The sequence below is a fragment of the Onychomys torridus genome, chromosome 5 (genome assembly GCF_903995425.1).
Source record: "Onychomys torridus chromosome 5, mOncTor1.1, whole genome shotgun sequence".
Classification (NCBI taxonomy): domain Eukaryota; kingdom Metazoa; phylum Chordata; class Mammalia; order Rodentia; family Cricetidae; genus Onychomys; species Onychomys torridus.
Window position 1 is genome coordinate 15,714,574 of NC_050447.1, and position 25,527 is coordinate 15,740,100.

At 42.4% G+C, this 25,527-nt stretch overlaps 2 protein-coding genes across 4 annotated transcripts in view; one reads left to right on the forward strand and one right to left on the reverse strand.

The window, feature by feature from the left end:
* The window catches only part of Adcy7 (adenylate cyclase 7), a 39,550-nt gene extending 36,964 nt beyond the window's left edge, over positions 1 to 2,586 (forward strand). For both annotated transcript variants that reach the window (XM_036188086.1, XM_036188085.1), the window contains exons 24-26: positions 91 to 205; positions 1,146 to 1,270; positions 1,601 to 2,586. In XM_036188086.1, the coding sequence (XP_036043979.1) occupies positions 91 to 205; positions 1,146 to 1,270; positions 1,601 to 1,747 (387 nt within the window). In that variant the 3' untranslated portion in view covers positions 1,748 to 2,586. The remainder of the gene's footprint in view (positions 1 to 90; positions 206 to 1,145; positions 1,271 to 1,600) is intronic.
* A 33-nt stretch (positions 2,587 to 2,619) lies between these two features.
* Brd7 (bromodomain containing 7) overlaps positions 2,620 to 25,527 on the reverse strand; it is a 37,458-nt gene continuing 14,550 nt past the window's right edge. Inside the window, exons 7-18 of one of the 2 annotated variants that reach the window (XM_036188088.1) lie at positions 19,127 to 19,311; positions 18,271 to 18,394; positions 17,507 to 17,582; positions 16,098 to 16,205; positions 15,399 to 15,534; positions 13,019 to 13,130; positions 10,794 to 10,853; positions 8,494 to 8,605; positions 8,141 to 8,284; positions 7,255 to 7,398; positions 6,837 to 6,901; positions 2,620 to 3,259 (exon numbers count right to left, since the gene is read on the reverse strand). In XM_036188088.1, coding sequence (XP_036043981.1) covers positions 6,846 to 6,901; positions 7,255 to 7,398; positions 8,141 to 8,284; positions 8,494 to 8,605; positions 10,794 to 10,853; positions 13,019 to 13,130; positions 15,399 to 15,534; positions 16,098 to 16,205; positions 17,507 to 17,582; positions 18,271 to 18,394; positions 19,127 to 19,311 — 1,257 coding nt within the window. In that variant the 3' untranslated portion in view covers positions 2,620 to 3,259; positions 6,837 to 6,845. Of the gene's footprint in view, positions 3,260 to 6,667; positions 6,902 to 7,254; positions 7,399 to 8,140; positions 8,285 to 8,493; positions 8,606 to 10,793; positions 10,854 to 13,018; positions 13,131 to 15,398; positions 15,535 to 16,097; positions 16,206 to 17,506; positions 17,583 to 18,270; positions 18,395 to 19,126; positions 19,312 to 25,527 lie in introns of those variants that run through there. The other variant, XM_036188087.1, reaches the window with a different exon arrangement.

The window sequence follows — 25,527 nt, forward strand, 5'->3', positions numbered from 1 at the left end:
TCCTGGTAGGAACAGGAACCCTGTCCCCACGGGATGTGTGTGCCCTCAGTCAAGGCTGCATAGAGTAGATATGCAATGCATGTCCTGCAGGACCTGGAGCGGCAGCATGTGCATATTGGTGTCTTGGTGGAGTTCAGCATGGCCCTGATGAGCAAGCTGGATGGAATCAACAGACACTCCTTCAATTCCTTCCGCCTCCGAGTTGGTGAGGTCACATGGGCAGCTCAGCCTGTGTGCTCTCTTAGCTGCTGAAATCTCGTAGCAACTAAGAGAGTGCACAGGCTCTGATATTATCATGAACACTGACCTCCCTTGCATACACTCATGTAGTAAGTTACTTTTGGGGGAAAATGTGCATGTGTCTGAGGGAGCATGTATGCATGGAGGCCAGGGCAACCTCGGGAGCTGACTATCTTATTTCTTGACTTCTCCCTGGGACCTGGGGCTTGCTAATAAGGTTAGGCTGGCTGGTCAGTGAGCACAAGAGATCTCCCTGTGTCCACATCCCCAATACTAGGACTGCAGGTCTTATCACACTTTTTACATGGGGTGCTGGGGATCCAACTGAGGTCCCCATGTGTGTGTGAAGCTATCTCTTCAACCCCTTTTTATTAGTAAATTTAAAATTACATTTATTTGGTGTGTGACCTACCACAGTGCATGTGTGGAGGTCAGAGAACAACTAATAGGAGCTGGTTCTCTTTCCATTGTGTGGGTTCTGGGAATTCAACTCAGATCACCAGACTTATCTTTACCCGATAAGCCATCTTGCCAGCCACCAACTCTTACCTTTGAAAAATTTAAGAATATATAACTATATAAATGTGGGCCAGAATCATGGCTACACGTAAATAATCTTAAAATACAGAGAAAACAGATTTATTAAACTAACCAGTTATAGTCAGCTTTACAAGTAGGCACTTAACACCTATTTATTGTGGTTTAAAAAAGGAAATTAGCAGATACTAGGGAAGAGCTAATGAGTCCAGGAGCAGGGACAAGAGACAGCTGCGGCCTTTCACACCTCAGGGGCCCAACTTGCAGAGGAGAACAGTTCCAAGGGAACTTGTACCCTCATTGCCCTGTTAGCCCTCTATGGGCTCCCTCAGTGTTACTATAAATGGCTAACTGTAAACCATCTTAAGGCATAAACCATGGGCCTGTGATTGCTGGAGTGATTGGAGCACGCAAGCCTCAGTATGACATCTGGGGAAACACAGTCAATGTTGCCAGCCGAATGGAGAGCACTGGAGAGCTTGGGAAAATCCAGGTAAAGTCCACTGGGAAGCATCCACTTGGGGAAAAGACATACCCCGAGGAGGTATCCTTTTAGGACCTGGCCCTTCTCTCAATTGGCTGTGTGGCTTTGGCCATCACTGTTAGGAATAGACAACAGACACACTGCTCTTTTTTTTTTTTTTTTTTTTGAGACAGGGTTTCTCTGTAGCTTTGGAACCTGTCCTGGACTAGCTCTGTAGACCAGGCTGGCCTTGAACTCACAGAGATCCACCTGCCTCTGCCTCCCGAGTGCTGGGATTACAGGCGTGCGCCACCGCCGCCACCACCACCACCCAGCCCACATTGCTCTTTTTCATGTCAGGTTACAGAAGAGACATGCACCATCCTCCAGGGACTAGGATATTCTTGTGAGTGCCGAGGGCTGATCAACGTTAAAGGCAAAGGAGAGCTGCGGACTTACTTTGTTTGTACAGACACTGCCAAGTTTCAAGGGCTGGGACTGAACTGAGGTGTCTGGTAGTCAGTCTCCTTCCCTGAAGGAGCCAAGAATGCAGCCCCATGCCAGTTGCAGTTGGCTGTGTGGCTTCTTTGGACTTGCACTACAGGATGGCTTTGACACATGCATCAGATCTGTTTGAAGCAGCCACTGAGTTGTCCACAGAACCTCTGCGCTTCAGCCTCTACAGTTCCCAGGGTGTTGGGGAAGAGACCTTAGTGCATGACCAAGACTAACACCCACCTGGGGGCCAGTGAACAGCACATACAGGGTGACAAACCCTCTCCTGGTTCCAGGAGGCTCAGCCAGGCTGTCTTGCATAGGTTGAAGCCTCCCTCTTCCCATCAGTCCCACCATGGGATAGTAATCTCTCTTGTAGGCATCTGGTAAATGGAGTTGAAAACAGTGTGCATATTGGCAGGTAGTCTCAAACAGTAGAGAAAAATTCCTAATTGACATGTCACTTTTTATCAACTCTGGTTTATGTTTGAAATGGATATGTTATTAATGGGAGTTTTATCTTTACTATGTACGGACTCTTAGATGCCAGACAACAATCTGCTTTCTAGTCTATTTTCTCGTCTTAACCACTGACCACATGTAAACAGGACTGCTGTTCAGTGTCAGTTAACAGGATCAGCTTGGCTGTAGGAACAGAGTTCTGAGGAATGGGGCTCACAGCAACATGCAAGGAGCAGAAGCCTTGGAGCTGCATCAAGCATTTTTTGATGTAAGTCATTTGGGACAAGGTTCAGGAAGCTGAAAGTATACAAATGAGGTCTAATGTTTCAGTTCTTCTGTCTGCACTTTATTTATTTTTTTGGAAACAAGGCAGCCTAGGCTGGCCTCAAACTTTCAACTTTCCTGCTTCAGTTTCCTGAATGCTTCGAATACAGATGTGCACTACCATGGCCAGCTTTTTTTCCATGGTATAGAGGTCTTGGATAATCTATGTACCTCTTGCCCTTTCTCCAATCTTTTGAGCTGATGGCAGAGCTGCAACTACAATCTACTTGGTAGGAACATATGTTGAGGTCCCTGGCCTGTGAGTTGAGCCCCTCAACAAATGCCAAGTTATTCTCACTCAAACGAGTCAAGGCAAAAGCCATCTTTATGTGATGGTCTCTTACTGTGCTTTAGCTCCAGACCATTCAAACTGAGAGATGACCAAACATCCCACTCCTTTTTGGAAGTGACTTTACTGCCACAGAACTTCACTACATCATGGTATTCTTAGAAGTCGCCAAGAGCCTACTACATACAGTACAGAAAATCATGCACACAGGAGTCTGCAAAGATATAAGTGGTGTAGCCAGGGTGCCTGACCAAGAGGTTTACCTGGGACTTTGTCCAAGGATGTGTAGTCAGGGATGCAGATGGGAGGAGACAGGACCTATCTGCCAGCACTGTGTCCTATGGAGCCCAGGGAAGAGGGGCTGGTTCTAGTTTGCACAAAGGAATCTAGCAGTGGTCAGGGCTTCCCACTTGGAAGGTTCCTGCCAAGTCCACGGATGCAGTTCACGCCTAGCAGGAGCAGGAGCAGAGCAGGAATGAGCCTCCCAGAGGCCGACACACTTCTACTCTTCCAACATCCAAGTTACTTTTCCCCTCCAGCAACAGACATCCTAGCTTGAAATCCTAGCTTGAAAAATAATTGGCTACTGTTCACACATTGTTCTTTATTTTCAATTGAAGCACTGTGCTAGGAGTATTTTTAAGTTATTGTTCAGGTCTTAAGAGTGTAACTGACAAAAAAAAAAATCACTTGGGAGTTATGCACATACTTGTTTTTTAATTTCCAAGTGATTTCTTCACAAGTGTCTTGTTTTATCATAGGAACTTTAAAAAAACAAACAAAAAAAAACCCCTTCTGTGGGTCAAGGATTCATTTCAGGATCTCCACTAAGGTGGCCCTCACCGACTACAGAAGTAATACCCCAAGTCTTCTGGCTTACTTAAGGACACTTCCCGACAAAAGATGATCATTACTGTGTACTTCATGGATAACAGGTCAATGCCTTGAGCAGGTGCAAGCAAATAACTATGGTTTGTTCTGTATGTTTAATATTTATAGCTTTGTAACATCTATCTCAGTGTTTTGTTTCATTTTCAGAAACCAGTGCCTGGCTCTTTTATGTGTTACCGACAATTAAAAACCTGAATGTCCTAAGGGGTTTTGAATTAAAGTATTTCTGGGTCTTCAGGAACTGACTTGTGGCAAGTAGATCTATTGGTGAATTATGGGTTATTGCCTAAATATTTGAGGCAAGGTTTCCTTTAACTCTGGCTGTCCTTAAGCCTTCAACTCCTGATCTTCCAGTATCTACTAGAGTGCTAGCATTACAGGCATGTGCCACCACAGCCAGTCACTTTCTGTGTGTGTATGCATGTTCCTGTATGTGCAGGCCTACCCTATGTCCAGGGTTCTTTGGTCTCTGCCTTCCATCTTCCTATAGGAGTGCAGATTGCAGACATGCACACCACTGCATCCAGCTTTTCACCTGGGTTCTAGGGATCCAAACTCAGGCTGTGAAGCTTGCATAAGCACTAACCACCGAGGCACCCTCCACTTGCTGCTTATTGTGGCCAACTAATGTGCTGCTGGAGCGCATACTCCAGGCCTCACAAATGCTAGCCCTCAAGCAGTCAACCAACAGACCTATACCCTTCAGCCCTTAAACTCTATTTTAAAAACTAAAATCAAGATCTAAAAGACTTGATATAAACACACTTGAATTGACTTTTTAATTCTATTAGCTTAATAATCTACAAAAGGGTCATACATGGGGCTGGAGAGATGGCTCAGAGGTTAAGAGCACTGACTGCTCTTCCAGAGGTCCTGAGTTCAATTCCCAGCAACCACATGGTGGCTCACAACCATCTGTAATGAGATCTGGCGCCCTCTTCTGGCCTGCAGTCATACATGCTGATACATAATAAATAAATCTTTTTAAAAAAAAAAAAAAAAGAAAAGAAAACAAAAAAGGGTCATACTATAATTTCTTTTGCTGGTTTTTTGAGACAGTTTCTCTGTGTAGCTCTGGCTGCCCTGGAACTTGGTTGGCACACCAGGCTGGCCTTGATCTCACAGAGATCTACTTGCCTCTGCCTCCTGAGTGCTGGGATTAAAGGTATGCACCACCATGCCCAGCTTCTATAATTTCTTGGGAGAATCAACTTTTCTTTACTTTCCTTGTTCTGGCTTAATAATGATTTCAAATTAAGAAAAAATAGGTATGCCTTCTGGTCTAAATATTTTGCAGACAGGCTCTGTAAAAGGGTGTTACATCTGTTCACTAAACTAGGGTATATCAACATTGAAATTTTATTTATCTTAAAACCATGTGTATATGTGTATGCATGTGCCAGTGCTTGCTGAGCGGGCCAAAGGCATGAGATTCCCTGGAGTTAAAGTTACAGGTGTCTTTGAGCTACCCAATGAGGATGCCAAGAACTTGACTAGTCCTCTGCAAGAGCAGTACGTGTTCTTAACTGCTGGGCCATCTCTCCAGTGCTCCTATCCCCACCTTTTTTGGGGGGGGCAGGGTCTCATTATATAACCTAGCTGGACTCAAATTCATGGCAATCCTCTTATCTCAGCCTCCCAAGTACTGGGACTCTTAAGTGTGAGCTACTATACCCAGCTTGCTTTTCAAACACATTAGATCTTGATCCAGATTTAGAAAAATCATCACTCATCTCAGCCCAGTGATGAGAGATAGAAGGGGAAAATATCTGATGGTCTCCTACTTAATCTGCTTGGTCACTTGACCTTTATATTTCAGATAAAGGGAAATGATTCAGGGGCACGCATGAAACAGGTGGCCTTGGAAAAACTGAGCAGAGGCAAGCTCTCCTTTAAGCTCTAGACTCTTATGTGTCTAAGGATCATTTGGTCATATTTGTGTGTCCTTTTGCTATGGCTCCAAATAACTAAAAAACAAACAAACAAACAAAAACCCCAACCCACAATAAAAACTCACTAGACATGTTTTATCGCCATGAATCTCCTAGCCCACTTTTTTTGTTTCTTTTTGTATGTTGGGGTTAGATGTAGCACCTAATAACCATAAATGAGGACACCATTCCCATCAGGTACACAGAGGACAGAACCACACCAGGAAACTTTAACATTATCTTGAGTGTGTTCACTTTCATGGTGTGATGCTACAAAAATCTCACTGGACAGGACTATGCTTAAAAATCCAGGACAGCCTGGTCTACAAAGCGAGTTCCAAGGCACAAAGCTATATAGAGAAACCCTGTCTCGAAAACAACAACAAAAACCAACACCAACAACAAAAAATCCAGGTCCTGGGCCAGTGAGAGGGTTCTGTGAGTAAAAGGGCCTTTTCTGACAAGTCTAGTGACTTAAGTTTAATCCATGGTGTCCACAACAGAAGCAGAAACTCAACTCCCAAGGGTTGTCCTTTGACCTCTACACAGGTACCAGGGCATGCATGCATGCACCCAATGTATACATAACATACATCCAATAATAATAATAATAATAATAATAATAATAATAATAATAATACCACCACCAGGGCATGCATGCATGCACCCAATGTATACATAACATACACCCAATAATAACAACAACAACAACAACAACAACCATAATAATAAAGCTGGATTTTGTCAATTAAATCAAACAGCACTAGTGGCAGTCTGAAAGGCCACTAGGATGGCCTGCTCACAAGACTATTTTCAGATTGTTATTCAGATGAGCTCTGGTAAGGCAGATCTTACAACTACCTGCTTGTAATTTCTCTAATGAGTGTGGAAAATGTGAAAAATGGGGAATGAATTTATTTTGAAGACCTGTTGTTTTGAAAGATGATCATGAAAAAGACTGGTGTGTGGTGGCGGCTATCCTTAGACCCAAGTCAGACCAAGTCAAGGGGCAATTAGCTGATACATCAGCAAGCCTCACAGTCCCAGGTTCAGCTTTATTTCCTAATACAAGTCCAATTTCTGGAACACTGAAAGGAACTGTTCCAAAGCTTAATTAAAACACAATTTACAAATAGTTAATATCTTCTGAAAAGCACCTCCAAATTCAGAATGAAAAAAATATGTACACAGTATAATCAAATACCAGGCAACTTCAGCTCCCGTCAGGCCCACACTCAGCAGCACGAGTATCCTTAGGTTCTTCACACTCTGAAGAAGGAAGACAGCACTCAGCATTCTTGTCCCATGGGGTTATAAATGGGAAGCTAGTGTTCAGTAGAAGCATTGCTTGCCAGCCCTCCATGACACATTCACAGCTAAGGGGAAGCCTAGCATTAAGTCATTGCTATAGCTTTCTGATAAATGTATCAAATCTTTAAACACGATGGGAAGAAAACTAAAAAAAAAAGCCATGATAAAACCTATGACTTAGAATGCTAATCTCAAAAATTACATGAAACAAAATCAAACCAGACAAAGGTTCTTAACTCATACTAAGGGAAAAAGGGTCAATTTTCCTTTTATTCGTAAGTGTCTCCCATCCACAGAAACAGGGCACCTACCTTCTGTCAAATCTATGAAGCTGTTTCCCACGGTGGGGGGAGGGACAGAGATCCCCATTGCTTTGCGGACTCCGCGGACACTCACAACATCCCCTGGGGTCACCTGCTGTGTGAGCTCTTTAAGGTTATTGGTCACTTGTTCAGCTAGGAAAAATGGGGCAAAAAAAGCTCAGGGTACCAAAATGGTTCATTTAGACAGTCCGTCCCCTCCAAACTTCCTGAGATAGGATTTCTGAGTAGCCCTGGCTGTCCTGGAACTCACTCTATAGACCAGGCTGGCCTTGAACTCAGAGATCCACCCACTTCTGCGTCTTGAATGCTGGGATTAAAGATGTGCGCCTGGCCCTTTAGACTTATTTTAAAAGAGTCTTATTATGTAGCCCTTGCTGGTCTTGGATTCACAGAAACCCTCCTGCCTCAGCCCCTCCCCCCAAGGGGTGGAATTTTAAGTGTATGCCACCTAGATGTGTGCATGCATGTGAAGGCTGAAAGTCAATGAATGTGAGTTCTCTTCTTCAGTTACTGTCCACCTTATTTTTTGAGACAGGGTCTCTCACTGAACCTAAAGTACACTGACATGGCTAGACCGGCCAGTGAGCTCCAGGGTCTGCCTATTTCCACCCTCCCACTAAGGCTGGAGGTGCATGCTGGGAATCTGAACTCTGGCCCTCCTTATGTGTTCATGACAAATACTTTGCAGACTGGGCCATCTACCTAACGGCTGGTAATTCAAGAAAAGCAGCCTACAGAACTGTAAATGTGTAGATGCAGAAATACTATATGGTGTGGTGTTCACTGCAGTTACTTTCCGGAACTGCCACTTGCTGGAAGCCTTTCTTTCATGCACCCAGCCCTGCTCTACTCCCCACTACTGGGACAGACATACCAAGGTACATTTCTCTGTAAGAAGGACCCAAGAGGCAGATCATATTGGGAGGAGGCCTGGTGCTCAGCCGCTCATTCTGTGCCTCCTGGAGTTCCCTGAGCAATCTTGTAGTCTCATCAAGCTTCCTCTGGAACACTTCAGCCTCTGTGGTAAGAAGACAACACTGAAGAAAACAAAGGCAGCCTGTGTTTGATCTATGGTCCCAGGTCTGCTATGGTTAGCTTCTACTCCAACTGAGTACAGACACGCTCTACTAGTATCTAAACCCAGATAGCCAAGATATTCCTGTAGAAGCCTTAGGTTAATTAGTGTTGACACGGCAGCAAGTTGAACTGCCTGTGTTGGACACCCACCTTCCGAGTCAAAGACTTCAGCTGGAGCTCCGAAGCTTGTCACTGCTTGCAGTGCTGTGAGCCTGTCCTGACTGCTGGACCCCAAACGCCCTGCCGGCTCCACCTGTGCAGTCTGCATCAACAGCGAAAAAGAAGTTAAGTACTGGAACCTGCTAAACCACGACAGGGCCAAGGAAAAACAGTGTGCTAGCTTGTGCTTACAAGCAGTTATTCCACCTAGTCACCTCACAATCATAATTTTGATCATGCCTTCCAAGAACTGTTTTAAAAATAGTTCTCAAATCCTGGCCAAAAGCATGCATAAACCCACACTTCTCTCTAATGACATGACAGCTTATGCAATCTGCACCATTTGATTCATATGTTAACCATTCTGAAGACAAAGTACTAAGAGCCTGTCACTGTCTAAACTGGGAAGTGCTTGGTGACGATGGCAATGCCTTCAAAGGTCCGTTTCAGCCAGCCATTCCACACTTGCCACTTGCATTTCTAGAGATCTATAGCTTTAGCAGCTCCCTGGGTCTTCCTCAAGCCCCAAAGCTAGATCATCAGTACTGCACGAGAGAACGATGTCGTAAGAGTAGAGTTTTATTTTCGGAATCCTAAGACTCAGAGTTTCCATAACTTCCACACAACTTTTCAAGAATGCATCAATTAATAAGAACTAAAAGTTCATGGTTCCATTTTTACTCGGGCGCTGACTGCGCTCCAAGTGCAGTCCATCTGAAGACCTGGCTGCCTACACAGGGGTGAGGAGTGTGCAGTGCAGAAAAAGTGTGTACCTGTGATTCAACACTTCAGCTGGACTCCTACAACTCTGCCCACCCGTTTGTTTTATCTGACTTCCTTTCTTGTTCTTTCACTAAACACAAGATCTTGTTGGATCCGCTTTCACTGAGGAAGACATGGCTATCTAATTACCATCTACTTTAGCTGGACTTTATGTCACAAGTTTTCTTTCCTTCAGTTAATGTTTGGCTTGAGTCTGTCCAATCTTAGACCACCCTATATAGATCAGTGTCCTCAAATTGTGTGACCTACTGAGGTCTATCCTTTGCCTTTATTATTTCACTGAGATGTGCTGATCAAGGTTATGAAATGACACTTGCAAGGGCCCCTCACTGGGCTTATCTACAGCTTTCAATCTTGCTGAACCTGCTCCATTTCTGCTAACCCTCCTTTCTTGGGATTCATACATTATTCAACTGTGGACTTCTCCAAGGTTCTATCCTTCAACCTTTTCCAAGTTCTCCCTGAAGAGTCTCACTTGTATGGCTGAAATAAAATTAATTTTGAATCACACCTATCAGTTTCATACCATAGCCCAGACTTTGGATTTCCAGGCCCATACCTCCAGCAGTGTACCCAACACACCTATCAAAACAGAAACTCTCTGGGCCTTTTCTCTCAAAGGTCCTTTTCCCTGCACATCCTCCTATCTTACCCACCAGGTCTTGTCAATTTTTTATTATGTCTCTCTTTTGTATAGTTGAGGAATCTTCTGGTATATTTCCCAAGTTCAGATTCTCTTCCTTTATACTGATAAGCTAAGTTATTTTTGCTTAAGACAAGTCTCACAAGCCTTTTAAAAAAAAACCAGACAAACAAATAAACAAAAACCAGGGTCTCTCTACACAGCCCTGTAGCCCTGGGTCCCTCTCTTCATAATTTATCACAGTAGCCCACTTTTTATCTTCTAGGAGAAAATCTCAGCCTTTTAGCACTGCACGGGAAACTCCTCATTGGGTTCCCACCTACACAGTCTCACTCCCTGTCTTCCTCTTCTTGGGAATCCTGAGTTACCTGCCCCTGAGCTCACTGAGTGTGTGTCCTGTATGCATCTTCCAGCCCTGTCCTTGCTCCTGAGAGCAATGAGTCCCCCAACCTTGAGGGTGCATGCTGGCAGTTACGCTGTGGAAAAATGTCTTTGGGCTCCCTTCGTTAAATGCTTGTCTATGACATGAGCTACTTCTAAACTCCCCAAATTACTTCTTTTATTCCAGATGATACTCAGTTAATACATTTTTATAAAGTAATTATTCTTGTGTTTGTGGGTGGGGGGTACACATGGCACACAGCTGTTTTGGAAGTCAGAGGAGAATCTGTGGGGAGTCACTCCTCTTCCTCCCCCTTTGTACAGACTCCAAGGATTGAACTCCACCCCAGGCTCCTGTGACAAGCATCTTTACCTGCTGAGCCGTCTCACCAGCCCCAACTAGTACTGTCATCTTAAAATAAACAATGCCCAATCATTTAGGTCTCCTAACTTATTCTCCATTTAAGGAATGGAATGTAAGCACCTCTGCTTCTCTTGCTGTGTCCAGGGCTCTGGTCTGCTCGCCTTCATCCTCAGGTGATGACTGTGTGAATAAAGAAAAGACTTATTTATGCAAACAGTAAATGCAAATAGCAAGGTCAATAGAAAACGTTGTGGCAAAAGAAAATTATGCAGATTATGAAAATATACATATTTTAAATGATTTATTTATTTTAGTTTTATGTGCATTGGTGTTTTGCCTGCATGTATGTCAGTGTGAGGTGTTGAATCACTTGGAACTGGAGTTACAGAAAGTTGTGAGCTGCCACGTGGTTGCTGGGAACTGAACCTGGGTCCTCTAGAAAAGTAGCCAGTTTTCTTAACTGAGCCTTCTCTCCAGCCCCAAGAATATATTTTTTAAACCAAAATTAATAAATATAATTATTAGCATTCTGAGTCTTTGTGAGTTGCTAGTGATGCTAAGATCCATGTCTGATTATACACAGCCAAGTGTGGTGGTACATGCCTATAAACTAACAACTGGATACTGAAGCAGAAGTATAATGAGTTTGAGGCTAGCTTGGGCTGCACAGACCTTGTCTCAAAATTTTTTTTTCCTAGAACACCGTTATATATTTAAGAATATATTTGGTAAATAGTACATAAATATCTAAATATACAATCTTTGACAAGGAGAGACAGGAAAAAGCTTTAGAGTCTAATAGGCATTAAAGAAACAGAGGCTTACTGTAAAACACAAATGCCACAGAATGTAGGTGATCCACCATGACTGTATGTACATTAGTATAATTCACACATAAAAAAAGAAACACATCTAGCTGGGTGTGGTGCACACCTTTAATCCCAGCACTAGAGAAGCAGAGGCCGGTGGATCTCTGTGAGTCTGGGACCAGCCTGATCTACAGAGTGAATTCCAGGGCAGCCAGGGCTGTTACACAGAGAAACCCTGTCTCTGAAAAAACAAACAAACAAAAACCCCCAAACAAACAAAAATACATTATGGACATCAAAAAAAGTGTTGTCTTTTCTTGAAGGTTTATCCTCTGATTTAGCCCATTTCCAATTTCTAAAAATTGTAAGCCACATATCCTTTGCCTGTGTAGCCCTTGCTTTACTTTGTAGGATAAATTCTGAGAAGAGAAGCTGCAAGATCAAAGGGCAGAAAGACCATATTTTAAATATGTTACTATAGCCACCAAATCAAAGCAATCCGATTTTAGGTAACTACTAATTCTAATTAGCTAAGGGGAAGGATTAATTAAGTACATCTAATCTTTGAACAGATGAAAAGGTATCTTTTAGGATCTAAGGAAAGTAATTCATGCGTAGGAATTTGCAACAGAAGTCACTGAGTCTGAGTTACTGACTCTACTTGCTAAGCCATCCAAGGGACCATCACCATCTGTGCAGTTACAGCCAGAGGATAAGGCACTGGGGCCATAGCACCATTAAGAGTTATGACTTCTGGGGCTAAGAGCACTTGTTCTTGAGGAGGGCCTGGGTCTGCTAGCCAGCACCCACATGGCAGCTCACATACATAAAAATAAATAAATCTAAACATTAAAAAAATGACTTCTGCTGGGTGGCGGTGGCACGTGTCTTTAATCCTAGCCCTCGGGAGGCAGAGGCCAGCCTGGTCTACAGAGCGAAATCCAGGACAGCCACCAAAACTACACAGAGAAACCCTGTCTTGAAAAAAACAAAAACAAAACAAACAAACAAACAAAAAAGACTTCCGAGACTCCTCTAATTTGGTGAGCAGAACATTCTAGACATCAACAGGAATGTTTCTGAGGTCTAGTCTCTGAGTCAGGACTATTGAATGATTCCAGATACAAACTGTTCACAACAGAGTCAGTGGGGAAGGTTTTCCTTTCTGAGGCTCCTAGTGCGGTGCTATGACTGCACGCAAGGAAAAGCACACTTTCCATCCTGTCAGCCAGCTTCGTTCCCAGCGTAGGAGCAAGACTCCTTTTCATTTCATTAGGCTGCACGGCACCTGCTGACTTCTGAACCCTACTTCTGAGTCTTACCAAAATTAGTAGGGCATGGCCATGTTCTAGCTTTCCCGGATCCTGGCAGCTGACTTATTCCTTTCCGTTCACTGTCTTCCACCCACGGCAGGCTGTCCTTTCAGGGGGAATGGAGTTCAGCTGTCACACTGGTTAATCCCTGGTCTCATAACATTGGCTGTCTAGGGCTTCAAAGCCATTTATAAACAGTCCGCTGTTTCAGCAGTGTGCTTACCACATCCAAGTCCTGTAGACTCCTGGAGTGTCCTCCTTTTGTTAGAACATCCAGTAAACTATCTGCCATAACATACGGGTAATCTTGGCATGTGGCCAAAAACTCAGAAATGCTGGGAAAAAAAAAAAAGAGTTGGGAAAATCACTTCTATAGAAGTAGTCTCCATGGCTTAGTCCCCTACCACAGCCAACTCTTCCCATTAGTTACCCTTGGTTTATATATACTACAAAACATTCTGTTCACAAACAACACTGTACCTACATACTTACCAGTGATTAATTTACCATGATGAAAGAACACAAAAAAATGAAGCAAAAGTGAAATGTTTCTGAGGATCCCCAAAGAAAATGAAGATGTCAAAGATGGGGCTCAAGTAAGTCTTGGGGCTTCTTGCTAGTTCCCCTTAATAATCTTACTCAACTCAGGATTCTCCTATGTACCAAAACCTCAAAAATCACACCCTTGTTTGCATAAACAGGTATCACAAGCTTACCATAATCCAAACTGAACTATCAGCTAGTTTGCCCAAGTGGTGTTCTAAAATCATCCCCCTTTTAGTAGACTGCAAGTCTGAAAACCCTGGTATCATCCCAGCTTCTTACCATCCAGTTAAACCTACTAATTACTAACCCTCAACACCACAATGGCTCCTTCCCTGTCTACCGCTCATGTCCTGGTTCAGAAACCCTTGTAGCCCATGCTTTGTATACCTGTCCAAGTAGTCCCTTCTGAATTACAAGCCAGATTGGGTCACAACTCTATGTGCCACCAACCAGCTCCTGATCCACCACCACCACCAAGTCCTCATAGCAATCTCCTACAGTGACCCTTGTGACCACTGCTTTCCCCTCCACCTGTCTGCCCCTTATAGCTCTTCATTATACTCTTGGCTGGGTCAGGCACACTCTCAGTTTTGGGCCCTTGCTCAGCTACTTGAGAGCCAGGATGCCCTTCTTTCAGAAAGGAGCACCGCCAGTCCCTCTCGTGTCAATTCCTGAACCCAGCATTACCTCTGCTTGGGCAACTTTGTCTTGCTCCAAAGCTCTGTCACTACCTGACAGGAGAGCATGGTTCTGTTATAGAATCCTCGATGTTGGGAAGAATGTCTGGAACATAGTGGGTACACACTGCTAACTTGTGGACAGCCTCAATGAGTAATCGAGCAAATGTGTCCCGTTTTGTGCAGTCTAAGGATAAGAACTGCTCAATCTGAAACCAGAGCCAATTTCTTAATTTAGGGACCCCGTCGAGAAACACAAGCACACACACTAACATGAGTGATCAGAGTTAAACACCCCCACCCCAAATTTAAATGAACAAAACACCAAACAATAACAAAACCCCCAAACCAGGGGACTGGTTAATCTACTGGATTAAATGCTTGAACATAATAAAAGTTAACAAGATACCAATGCCAAGAAGAGAAAATTCAGGTTCAATATCCCACCCTGGGCCATGGTCCTGTAAACTAGGACAGTATCTCATTAAGCTGACTAGATAAAAAGTACTCAGCGTCCTGAGGAGGACTACGACGTTACCCACCCACTGAGACATGAAAGGAATGGCTGGGAGCAATCACAGTGGTTTGGTTGGCACACGACAGTCAATCTGTCCTGTATGCCGGCTGCTTTAGCAATTAAGTCATCATGGCCTACATTTCGTGGCTTAGGAAAATGCTTTGTGAGTTCTTAAACTGACCAAGTCTGAAACATAACTGACAAAAGTGTTATAGCAGAGCAGGTTCTGATGTAAGAAGATCCCAAACTTGAGTATCAGGAACATCTTTAAAAAGGTATTTCTGTAGCCGGCCAGTGGTAGAGCACACCTCTAATCTCAGCACTCAGGAGGCAGAGGCAGGCAGAAATCTGAGTTTGAGGTCAGCCTGGTCTATAGAGTGAGTTCCAAGAACAGAGCAACACAGAGAAACCCTGTCTTCAAAAACCAAAAACCAAACCAAATCAAAAGGTATTTCTGAGATCAGAGAATTGGCCCAGTAGATAAGAGCACTTGTTGCTGTAACAGAGAGAGAACCTGGATTTGACCCACTCAGCAGCCAACAACTGTCTGTAACTCCAGTTCCAGGGGATCCAATACCCTCTTCTGACCAACTCCAGCACCAGGCACATGCCTACACGCAGGCAAAACACTCATACACATAATAATAGTGCTAATAAAAGAAATAATAAAATAAATCTATAAAGAAAAGGTATTTCTATTAGAAAATACTACAAAGGCCAGTATCAAGAAGATATGTTCTCTCTAAAAGACTACAAACACATTTTCTGTCATCCGGATAACTTTATAGGTCTATCTACAAATCACACTTTGTATACTAATATTTCAGAAAAAAGCATGTTCAGAGTACTAACTGGCGGCTTACCTGAAATTGTTTGGAAGGTCAGAGTCTTCCCCATATGTCGAATAGATTAAATCAGAATCATCTTTGCTGATATTGGCAAATGTAGAGTCGTAATGTGGGGCATAAGAACTATAGGGTCCATAATTCAAGTATAATACTGTTAAAAAATTAAATACTATAGTATCATTTAAAATTGTTAATATACTTGTTGGTTTTATTAAAAGACTGCATTGTCTAACTTCACTGACCTGTACATAAATCTGAGAGACACTCCCAACAGGCACAGCTATTCCTCAGTATACTTGGAGACTGACTGTAGTCCCCACAGATATATTTGCCTCGAGTTTACACATGTCCTCCATTACACATCAAATCATATCTAGGCAACTTGAAGAATCCAGTGGGATATAAATAACTGTTACACTGTATTGTTTAAGAGATAAGGATAGTCTGTGTTATTCTGTCCTATTTTCGATTGGTTTGTATGAGTATGTTGGAGTTGGATACAGAGGGCCACCTGCACCACAGAGCATCAACACAAATGAGTTATTACCATAAAGAAAGGAAAAAGGAACTCTGCATTACTGATAGCCATTTTTTTTCAGTTTCTTTCGAATCTGATGATGAACTGCTATTGCAAAAATACCATCAAGAAAGCCAGTGAATGAACTATAATTGCACTTTCCTTTCCCAACTCCCTTAAATAGGTAGGAGACTCACCTGGGGTTACTCTGTTCCTTTTATCTTCTTTGAAGCCCTGCAGGGTGTTCACTCCAGACTGCAGTCGGCCGGTTGTCATTCCCAGTCTTACAGGGCAGTAGCCTGGCTCTAGGACATAGAACCCAGCACAATGAAGGAGGTACACATGGCAGTGATCCACAGAGATGTTATCAATGCAGTATGAAGGAGGCTGGGAAGATTTCACTCTACCCATTTCTAAGCTAAGCTAATTTGAACTCAGAAAGGTATGTGGCTTAGACTATAAACCTGGTCCTCTTCAGTATACTCCATTGCTTTGTGGAATTCTCCATCATCACGTTACACTTTATCTAAAAGTGAGATTTTTTTTTTTTTTAATTAAAACAGTTCCCATGACAGACTGGCATGTATCTATAATCCAACACTTAAGAAACCTGAGGCATTTTGAGATAGGATCTCATGTAGCCCAGGCTGGCCTTGAACTTACTGTGTAGCCAAGGATGACTTTAAATTCTTGATTTTCTGTCTCCACATTTCCCGTGCTGGGATTAGAGATATTTGCCACTACACTTAATTTCTACGGTGCTGGGCATGGCTTTGCTCATGCCAGGCAAGCAGTCTATCAACTGAGCTAGTCCTATTACTGGTCATTGAATGTTGGCTCACCAATTAGTCTCTAAATGCATCAAGCTCTTCCTTTGCTTCCGGAATTCTTGCTGGGGTCCCACCACTTAACTCACTTATGGCATCAACCTAAACATCAACTCCTTATGGAAGCCCGCCCTTCTTATCAAATGCTAGGTAGCCACACTTACCTTAGCTACAATTATGGTTGAACTAGTCCTCTGGGGCACTTATAGTTGAAGACAGGTAATTAAGGAATACTCAATTCTGGAAGACCTCTCTTTCTGTGATGTTTCATGTGTTCCTTCTACCTAACCTCCAGGGTGTTGGGGTAAGGGACTTGTCTCATTTGTTCCCTTCATACACCTTATGTTGGGTTCCAAAGACACTGGATGTGCCCACAGCAAACAATGACTAGTGGACATTACTTCCTAAATGTAGGAATTCTGTTATTACCCATTTCTACTTTCCTACTATGTTTCTCATGACAGTATGAAAATGCATTACTTATTAAACAAAAGAACATAAGTAGAAGCAGAAGCTAAGCTTGTTGTTTCATGAAACACAGCACCCAGACAAGTTTTTAGTGGCTAACAGTTGGATTTATCACTGCACACTCCTACCACCTGTTCTACCTCAGTAGAGGCTCAGAATCAATGAAGCCAAGAACTATGGACAGAAACCTCTCAAACTGTACCCAGTAATAAGTCCTTTTTCCTGTGAACTGTCAGATTAACACACTAGCAGTTTACTGTTCTTTGCAAATAGTACCAGGCTCACACAGAGTCTTGAAACTATGATCCTACCTCCTACAACAGGCTCAACAGGATGGAGAAGTCCCAATGTTGTTGTTCCATCTGGTTTTCTTCTTTCAAATTCACACTGAAATAACCAAAGTTACCAGGTGAAGTAAAGTTTAACATAGTCTATATATACAGAGCATAGCCATCAAATGAACACCATAGGCTTATCATTAAATTCAGAACACTGACTTTCACAGCCACCTGTGTCTACAGTTATTGATGTGCTAGATAAATGAAGATGAAAATCTAATTCTGAAAAGCTGTCTGGGCCATTAGTTCTCCCAAACTATAAAAAACAAAATAAAACAAAAACTATCAGAATACCACAGACTCATGACTGCTGGGGGCTGAGGTATGGGAGGGGGCAAGAAATTTACCCAAAGCCATGTATAACTCTACTTGGTTGTAAAACCAATGTAATCAATAGTGTTAGTTCAAAATGTTTAAGTCTGCTGCCAGGCATGGTAATGCACACCTGCAGTTCCAGCATTCTGAGAGACTAAGACAATTAGATCATTACTTCAGGGCCAGTCTGTGCTACATAGTGATGCCCCATCTCAAAAAACAACATAAAGTATGTGATTTCCCCCCTACACCTGAAGAAAACCCTCAATAACAGAGACCAGGATAGTCATACTTTATAGACCCTTATGTGCATCTGGTAGGGATGGAATGGTCTATGGCAGACACAAAATTAAAAGTACACGAGAAACCAAAAAGCTACTTGTCTCAGAGACACAGGCCAGTGGAGAGAAGGAGAGCCTCACCTGACTGTTTGCCAGCCGCCTTGTCAGCTTGCCCCCCGACTCCTGGACAACTCGCTCAATCTGCTCATGCTCCCGCTCCGAGTTGCTGCTTCTCCATTTGTCTTCAAGCACATCTTTGTCTTTCCTGAGACACGTATTAACACAAAATTATAAAGAAGGATCTAAATAAGTAAGATGAAAACTATTAAAAGGCATCCCAAAGCCGAATATAAAAGTAGAGACACTTGTCCTCCAGTCACCAATTAAAACATCACTCCCCAGCAACCTGGCAAAGGGCCCTAGTGTTACTTGTATTACACATTTTTTTTTTAGTACAGTCATGAAAATAAATTTTAATTCAGGTATTATTTTGAAGAGGAAGTATACAATTTAAACTTTCTTTGCATTCATTATGAGAGCAGAAATCCCAACTATTAATTCTAACTTTCCATATGGGTGGAAGTGAGGTGCTGGGTAATCAGTGGCCAGACACCAGAACCAGTAGCTTTCAATGGAAGACATGTACACACCTCAGTGCCAGCCCATGTACTTTATGGAATGCAGTTATAGAATACACTATATTCCAGCTATCCACTAGTTCTACTGAAACAAACTCCCTGACACTCTAACTCCTTCCTTTGCTGTCTTACAACTAATAAAAATGTTGATTCGGAACTGTTCTGTGAGCTGTTTGGTTAATTCTTCACAGTGCTCTGTATGACAAGAGGGAAACCAGACTATGGAAACAGACTTTTATGCCAAGAAAGGCCACACTGACATATGGGGACTGGTTTGCCCAAGTCAAACTTGAAACAATAGTCCTGTCTGGCTTTAAAAAAAAGAAAAAGTTTAACCTTCATATTCCAAAATGCATTACTTTTTATTGTCCTTAGTGGGGCTTCTGAAGGCTTGTGTCTCAGCGTCTCCAGAGTCTTCCCTCTCTCGCTGCCAGCAGCCACTGTCCTCCCCACTCTGGGAGGCATCTGTTCTGTCCTTTTGCTTCCGAGTTTTCTGTAAGTCAGCCATGAAGTCTATACTCTGCTTCAGGCTCTGAATTCTCTCCTAAAAGTATTAAAAGATATTGTTTGGCTGTCACTGAGCAATACATTTTCTGCCATGAGAGCCTGTATTTTTTTTTTTTTTTTAAAGCTAAGGATCGAACCCAGGGCCTTGCGCTTGCTAGGCAAGCACTCTACCACTGAGCTAAGTCCCCAACCCGAGAGCCTGTATTTATTATTAAGGAGGAAAGAAAAGCAAGTGGAAGTACACCAAAGGAACCAAGACAACAGAGTCCACTTAACTCAGACCTCTTCGTTTCCAATGTAAGCAGAGGAGAAAGTCAACATGGACAACTTAGGAATCGGGACTAAGAATTTTGACAGCCTTATCTCCTGAAGGTTAAGAATGACTTGAAGATTTAAAATCTGGAACACCAAAAGGATCTTTTGGTCATATTCCAGAATCCTAGGGTGATCACCAATGACTAGCATTGTGCTGTGTGAAACATGCGTTAGGGGAAATAAGTGGTTGCTAGAATACTTTCTTTTTCATAGCGCATGATGTCCTTACTAAACAGAAAAGACTTAGCTATTTCGTGAAGCATATGCTCAATTTTCCACTGCAATAATGTGCTATAAAAATTCCATTGGGGTTTGAGGTTTTGGGGTATAAAAAGGACAAATTTGTTCCCACAGACTACTCTGCCTTTTAACTCTAAGAATTCCTGCTAGATAAACAGAAACACACCTTCCTAAGCACTGCACAGTAACAGCATGGAAAGCTTTGTGCAATAACAGATTGGAAAGGACTAGGAGTCAAAACAACAACAGAAACGAGGGACCCCTAAGGCCAAGGAAACAATGCCACCTCTCATTGCATTATTGGGGTGCAGACAACAGTGCCCAAGAGCATGACTCCTGTTTTTACTGAACATTTTGTGTTTTTGAGACAGGGTCTCAAATAGTTCAGGGTGGCTCCAAACTCATCATGTAGCTGAAGATCTTGATGTTCCTGTCTCCCCTTTATGAGGTACGTACTGGAAATTGAACCTAGGGCTTCATGCATGCTTTGTAAAGTACTCAGCCAATTGAGCTGTCTTCAGCCCCTTACTTGGCCTTTGTGGTAGTCTGAATAAAAATGGCCCCCAAAGACCCATAGGGAGTGGCACTATTGGGAGGTGTGGTCTTGTTGGAAGGAGTGTGTCATTGGGAGGGAAGTGGGCGAGGTCTTTGAGGTCTCAGGTGCTCAAGCCAGGCCAGTGTAGCAGTCTCTTCCTGCTGCCTGCTGATCCAGATATAGAACTCTCAGGTCCTTCTCCAGCACCATGTCTGCCTTCATGCTGCCATGCTTCCTGTCATGGTGATAATGGACTAAACCTCTAAACTGTAAGCCAGCCCCAATTCAGTGTTTTCCTTTACAAGAGTTGCTGTGGTCATGATGTCTCTTCATAGCAATAGAAACCTTAACTAAGGAGTTGGTACTAAGGACTGGGGTACTGTTGTAATAGGCCTGACCATGCTTTTGTTTGGAGGATTGTTTGTGGATTTTGGATTAGAAAAGTAGCTAAAGATGGGTGTGGTGTGGCACACCTTTAATCCCAGCACTTGGAAGGCAGAGGGAGGCCCTCTGAGAGTTTGAGGTCAGCCTGGACTCAAATTGAGTCCCAGGACAACTAGGGCTACACAGAGAAATCTTGTCTCGAAAAAACAAAGACAAAACAAAACAAAACAAAACAAATAGCAATGCAGTTTGTGTGACGCTTAGTGGGCCATCCTAATAGGAACAAGGAAGATGGTGGCACTGAGGGCGGCTCAAGAGGCTTCAGAGAATATTTGTATGTGGCCTGGAGATTATTTTTGTGGCATTTTGCTAAGAATGTGGCTGCTTTTTGCCTTTGTCCAAAAAGTCTGCCTAAGGCTAAATTGAAGTGTTTTGGATTAATGGCATTGGCAGAGGAAATTTTAAAACAGCCTAGTATTGACTATTATGTAGTTATTAGTGTTCATTCTTATGAAGATTTATAATGAAAAGGAGCAAGCTGAGCAAGGAAAAATACAAAATGAACAGTTTAAGGAGAAAAGGGGCACCAGAAAATGGAATGGAGTATTCCTGAATACTGTATTCAAGGGGACAAACAGATTAAAGAAAATCCCGATGCTAAATGGAAAAGGGAGTGGTAAGATCCTCAGGGCAGGATCCCAGCCAGCTAAACCTCCAACAAGTGAAAAGGAATTAAAGAAAAGCTTAGGGCCTAGGGCCTAGGGGTGGTGGTGGTGGTGGTGGTGGTGGTGGTGGTGGTGGTGGTGGTGGTGGTGGTGGTGCACACCTTTAATCCAACCAAGTACTCAGAAGCAGAGGCTGGAGATCTCTGAGTTTGGGTCTACAAAGAAAGTTCCAGGACAGCTAAGCTTAGGCAGTGAAGAAAACCATCAAAAACAGAAAGCTGCTGAAAATGTAATTGAATAAGGGGGATGGGAGGGCTATGCTTCAGTCCCAGCAAGTAGCAGAACTTGGCAGCTTTGGCCACGTGGTTCAGGCTTTAGAATCAAGGATAGAAGGGTTATGGAATCTCTCTCGATGAAACCAGGCATGTATTAGGCGCATCCCGCACAGAGACCTACAGGCCACTGTGTGAAGCTGTGAAGGTGAAGTATGGATTGCCTTGGAGACCCCAAAATACTGGAGATGCCAGAGCTGGGGAATACCTCCTGAGGAGAGCTGCTAACAGGGAACTGTTAATAGAGGAACCAGCCCAAGAAAAAGAAATGTGTTACAAAGCTGGAAGGAGTTGAAGATCTGAAGAGCGCTTTGACATCACACATGGAGGTGCAGAGCATAGTTGTCCAGGTGGTTTTCAGCTTTACTTTCGTCCAGTAGTTCCTCATTATGTTTTCTTTCCTTCCTTTCAGAACAGTTATGTCTATCCTGTGCCACTATATGTTGGAAGTATGTGACTTTTTTTTTTGGTGCCGAGGATTGAATCCAGGGCCTTGTGCTTGGGTAGGCAAGTGCTCTACCACTGAGCTAAATCCTCAGCCCCATGATTTTTTTTTTTAAATTTTGATTTTATAGGAAATTGTAGTTAAAAGACTGAACGAATCTCAGAAGAGACTTTGGACTTTTAAACGAGTCTAAGACTGCTATAGACTATGGGGACTTTTGAAGTTGGACTAAATGCATTTTGCATTATGTTATGGCTACAAGTCTGTGGGGACCAGCAAGTGAAATGTGGTAGTTTGAATAAAAATGGCCCCCATAGGCTCAAATAGGGAGTTGCACCATTGGAAGATGTGGCCTTGTTGGATGAAGTATGTCACTGGAGGCGGACTTTGAGATCTGATGCTCAAGCCACACCCAGTGTAGTAGTCTCTTCCTGCTGCCTGTGGTTCCAGATGTAGAACTTGCACTTCTCCAGCACGTGTCTGCTTATATGCCACCATGCTTCCCACCACAATGACAATGGACTAAACCTCTGAACTGTAAGCCAGCCCCAATGAATGTTTTCCTTTATGAGTTGCTGTGATCATGGTGTCTCTCCATAGCAACAGAAACCCTAATTAAGACAGTTTTTAAAATAATTGTAAAACTATGAAATGATTTACCAGACTATAAGTAAATGAAGACAGGATAAAGGCCAAGTACAAACTTGTTCCCTATCTTCCAGAGAGCAGCAGTGCCAACAGTTACCATTTCAACTCTTTCTTAGTAAACTGCACACTCAGTATTTGGTAAACAAGTCAATAAACTATTTATTAGTAAACTATAAGCACTTGTCCTCCATATCATTGTAGTCTTTAGAATGTTAATCAGTTATGTAACTAAAAACATATGACTAGACATTTAGACTCCAAGTTCCACTGAACACTGTCAATAATCTCTTTAGGAGCCACTATCCTTTCAGGGCAAGTTCCTGCAGGGAGGGTGAAGAGAGACTTGCTGTCAGACTTTCTCCCGGGAAAATTTAACCAGTCTGCACTAGTGTTCGACAGTTTCTCTACATCAGTGCCAAACTGAACATTACTATTAAAACAAAACAACCCCACTCAGTATGCTTTTTAAAAAATGTGCTATTTTACTCCATACTTCTGAACAGTAGTGAATTTGGCTATTCATTGTATACATCACTTAGGTCATGTCTATTTATCTGTGGATCCATATACTAACAATAGGCTGACACTGTAGCCAAGTGTACTTAATAAACAGCTAGACAAACAGGCTCAGATTACAAAATTCTCAGTAATTTCTAAATTTCCATCCCATTTGTAAAGCACAAACTACAATAAAAACATTTAGAGATATTGTTAAAAATAGTGTACATAATACTAAAGTCTAAAAAATTTTCTAAATTTAGAAATGTCACAGAAAAAGGTTTAATTTTACTATAAAAGTAATGCTTTTTCTGGGGAGGGGGGGAGGGACATGCTGCTTAATATAGCTTCCCTCCCTTAAATCCTGGGGTCAAGACACCATTTGCCTTAGAGTCGCAACACTTGACGGAGTGCTTTCCTCTGTACCAGACAGTCTTGAGTTAAGCCACAACCCTATCTACAGGTCACCCAGCTGCTAAGCATCAGTAGAACTAGGCACATCATTAGTCTGATTCCAAGGCCACTGCACTACTATGTGTACCAGAATGTAACATTCTACTCAAGTATTTATAATGATCTTCTTTCCTTTGCTTTCTTTGCTGTTTTAAGAGATAAGAACATCCCTGTGTAACCATACTGTCCCCAAACTCCAGATCCTTTCATCTCCCAAGTGTTGAGATGATATCCCCATTCCTAGCCATCAGTTCTTTCTTTATAAAAATAACACATGTACTAAGTACTAATATTGAGTGTAATGGAAAAAGTGACAACTGTTACCATTTTTTCAATAAGATCTCATAAGATCTGCCTCTGAAAAGATACCATTCATGGAAAGGTGTGTACACTAAGTAGTGTTAACTCAGAAAGTTTAAATTTAAAGATTTATAAATCACCGTTGTAAGGATCCCTTCCATCTAGAGTCAAAAAGGAGGCTAAAGACAAGAGAGTTACAACTCCAAGACATCTTTAAAAAGCAAGACAAGGAGAGAGCAGGTAAAGGGGGTAAAGTTTACTTGTCCCAGTAAACTTTACAAGACATTAAAATATTTTGCTTGTTATGCTGACTACAGTATTTAGAGAAAATAGTGGCAAATCAGAATTGATTAAAAAGAAAAGAAAACATCACTAGACTTTTCATTGAAAATCCATTACACACTGGGTGTGGTGGTGGCATATACCTTTAATTCCAGCCCTCAGGAGGCAGAGGCAGGCAGACCTCTCTGTGAATTCAAAGCCATCCTGGTCTACAGAGCAAGTTCCAGGACAGCCAGAACTACATAGTAAGACCTTGTCAGAAAACAACAAAACACACACACTTGCCTCCCCTTTTCCACTGTCATACTTATTTTGGAATGAATGAAGACTGTATTTGCTCAATGTACTTTTACAACAAGCAGATGTGGATATTTAAATGTAGAATATGGCTTTATTCTAGAGTCTTTCTGCAAGAAATGAAACAAACATTTTACATTCTCCTTTACAAATTTTGCTAAACATAGGTGAGTTTAGGAAATGATGTCTAAACATTAGGAATGCAAGAATGACCACTAATTCAAATGTTTTCCTTTTCCTAGGTAAGTTGATCCAAGAATTTCTCAGTGCCAAGCATACAGACACCCAGACAGCTGCACACCAAAGCTGTCTTCAACTGTAGAAATTTAATACAGGTGCTCAGCAGACAAATTCAGAAAACCTAATACATGACTAATTTCCGCCACCCTTTACTTGCCCCGAGCCTGAGCTGAAGCTCTTCACTCTGATTCCTTTCTCCTTCTACATGTGTCTCTGTCATATTAAACTCAGTTCTTTGTATATCCCTACCACAGCTGAATATTCTTTCCAGTCTTTTCCCTATTTTAGCTCTTCTCTGGAATTACAAACATCATGCTAAGAAGTCACTTTGAAGACCACAGATTAAGACCCTCTTTTTTAACGGGTGAGACTCACATACTTGGTTGCCAATATCTATGTGCAGCAGTTTAAGCTCTTTCCTGCAGCTGGATGATGGCTTACATTCTTTATTTTGCACTGATTATCAATCACCCTTCAAGGAAAAGACTGTTCTTGCACAGCTTTGAAAAATTCCAAGTTTTTTCTCATTTGTATATTTAGTTTCTTACCACCACAAGCTCTGTACTTCATTAGGAACACTAGATTCCATCACTAAAGGAAATAGCACTTTTCTCCTAAA